The sequence below is a fragment of the Bison bison genome, unplaced genomic scaffold, assembly GCF_000754665.1.
Source record: "Bison bison bison isolate TAMUID 2011002044 unplaced genomic scaffold, Bison_UMD1.0 scf7180017864492, whole genome shotgun sequence".
In the NCBI taxonomy this organism is placed as follows: domain Eukaryota; kingdom Metazoa; phylum Chordata; class Mammalia; order Artiodactyla; family Bovidae; genus Bison; species Bison bison.
The window spans coordinates 7,627,026-7,629,040 of NW_011495051.1; the positions used below are offsets into that span (position 1 = coordinate 7,627,026).

Below are 2,015 nucleotides of genomic sequence, written 5' to 3' on the forward strand. Positions count from 1 at the left end.
GTAGGTGCTGCCGGCATTCCACATGTTCTCCGAGGGGGATGTGTAGTGGGAGCCAGGCGGCGGGGAGGGTGTCGTGCCTGTGTATCTGCAGCAGAGACGGCCCGTGGGCAGGGCGAGGGGCAGCGGGCGAGGAGGGCGCCCCCCGCGCAGGCCCAGGGCCCGTCCTACCTGAAGAATGGGTTTTTCAGGTCCAGGAGGTTGCTGGACTTGGAGCCTGTCTGGTCCACCTGGGCCACAATACTGATGTCGTAGCTCTGTCTGCGGGGGCAGGGAGGGCGGCCATGAGCTGGCTGCCGGGAGGGACCGAGCCCCTGCTGCCCCCAGCCCCCAGCGGCTGCTCGCACCTTTTGTTGGCAATAAGCAGACATGTCCCTGAGAGCGTGTCCCCAGCCTTGGCGAACAGTGGCGACTGGAACAGGCACCGGACTTGGTACCAGTGGGTCAGGGGCTCCGTCGGGGCCGTGGACAGCCACACAGTCATTCTGCCAAGCAGGGACAGGCATGCCCTTGACTGGGCTAGACCCCCACCTTGTGCATTTTGAGCTCTCCCCAAGCACCTACCCTCTACCCCTGGCCCTCGCCACCCAGGGGTCCCCTGGAGCGGAGACAGGTTGGCTGTCCAGTAAGTTCTACCTATGCCCACTCACGCTGACATACAATAGACACAATCAGGTCCCGTGAAGAACAGTCACTTTGAACAGGGTAGACCACCACCCTCCTCCAATAGTCTATTGCTCGAAGGCCAGCTCCCACTGCCTTCTGCAAGGAGCAGTAGCACCCAGCAGAGTCGAGTCAGGCCCTCCCAGCCCCCAGTGCATCATCTGAGCCAGCCAGGCCTGGAGTTACCACCTGGGGCTGGAGTGGGGGGGCCACCTGCTCTGCTCGGGTGCACTCACATAGAGCCGATGAAAGCGACATCAAACCAGAAAGCCAGACCATGAACCAGTCCGGAATGCAGCATGTGGAACTTGAATGGGATTTCTATCCTGTAAGGCAAAGGGCAGTGATTGCTGGGGAAGCTGACAGGGCTTCTGGGAGAGGAGAGGGGTGTGGGGGCCCCAGCCCATCCAGCCTGGGAAGCAGGGTTCTGCCCAAGGGAGCCAGCAGTGGCCCTGACCTCCAGAAGGAGTTGAGCCAAGGAGGACGGGGTGCCAGGGGTGGAGGGCTGCTGGTACCTGTGCAAATCTCCTTCTTTGGCTTCTAAGAAGTTCACCGTGTACTTAACGGACTTGGCCATCAGGATCCGGATGTCAAATGTGTCCTGGGAGAGAGCAGAAGAGTGACCTGGCTTCAGGCACAGGGGCTGTGAGGAGAAGGGGAAGCCCGGCCCTCTTCCAGGCTGGCTGCAGCCTCTAGGCCATTTGGCTCAAACCAGTTTGCAGTTTGCCCTTCTCGGCCTTGCTGGGGGGAGGAGGAACTGGTCTGACACAATGAAGGGCAATTAGGTGACAGCTCTCAAAATGACAACTATTCATCTGCTTGAAAGACTTGGCAGTTCCACTTCAGGGATTGTAACCTATAAATCTATGTGCACATGTACAAAACTTCCACCCATAATTACAGATTGCCAAGAGCAGAAACAGCCTAGAAGGTAAACTAGTGATGGCCCAAGAGTAAAAGATCACGGATGTGAAAAAGGACGAAAAGGCTCTTTAGAATAGATGGGGAAAGATCTCCAAGATAAATTGTTAAGCAAATCCACAAACATCAAGTGAGAGAACTACGCTGACATCCACTCACAGCTATGACGGAGATTTCATGTCAGACTGCCAAGAACTATATGAACTGAATAAAAAAGAACAACAACGACAGTTGTCTGCCATCACTGGAGACCAACCACAGCAGCCACAGCTTTGGGGCCAAGACCTTAGACGGAGGAGGTGCTTTTTGACACGTGCCTTTCCCCTTGGGGTGGCGCCCTTCAGGGGCCTCCCTGTGTGGGGAAAGCCAGATGGGAACTCGGGATTACTGAGGCAGCTAGGACTCAAGGGGCCAAGATGCTAAAAAAAAAAAAA

The 2,015-nt window shown here is 56.7% G+C and overlaps 1 protein-coding gene across 1 annotated transcript in view; it reads right to left on the reverse strand.

The window, feature by feature from the left end:
* The window catches only part of CARM1 (coactivator-associated arginine methyltransferase 1), a 41,433-nt gene that overhangs the window by 989 nt on the left and 38,429 nt on the right, over nt 1-2,015 (reverse strand). Inside the window, exons 9-13 of the mRNA XM_010828346.1 lie at nt 1,176-1,261; nt 897-986; nt 345-482; nt 169-258; nt 1-85 (exon numbers count right to left, since the gene is read on the reverse strand). Of these exons, the coding sequence (XP_010826648.1) occupies nt 1-85; nt 169-258; nt 345-482; nt 897-986; nt 1,176-1,261 (489 nt within the window). The remainder of the gene's footprint in view (nt 86-168; nt 259-344; nt 483-896; nt 987-1,175; nt 1,262-2,015) is intronic.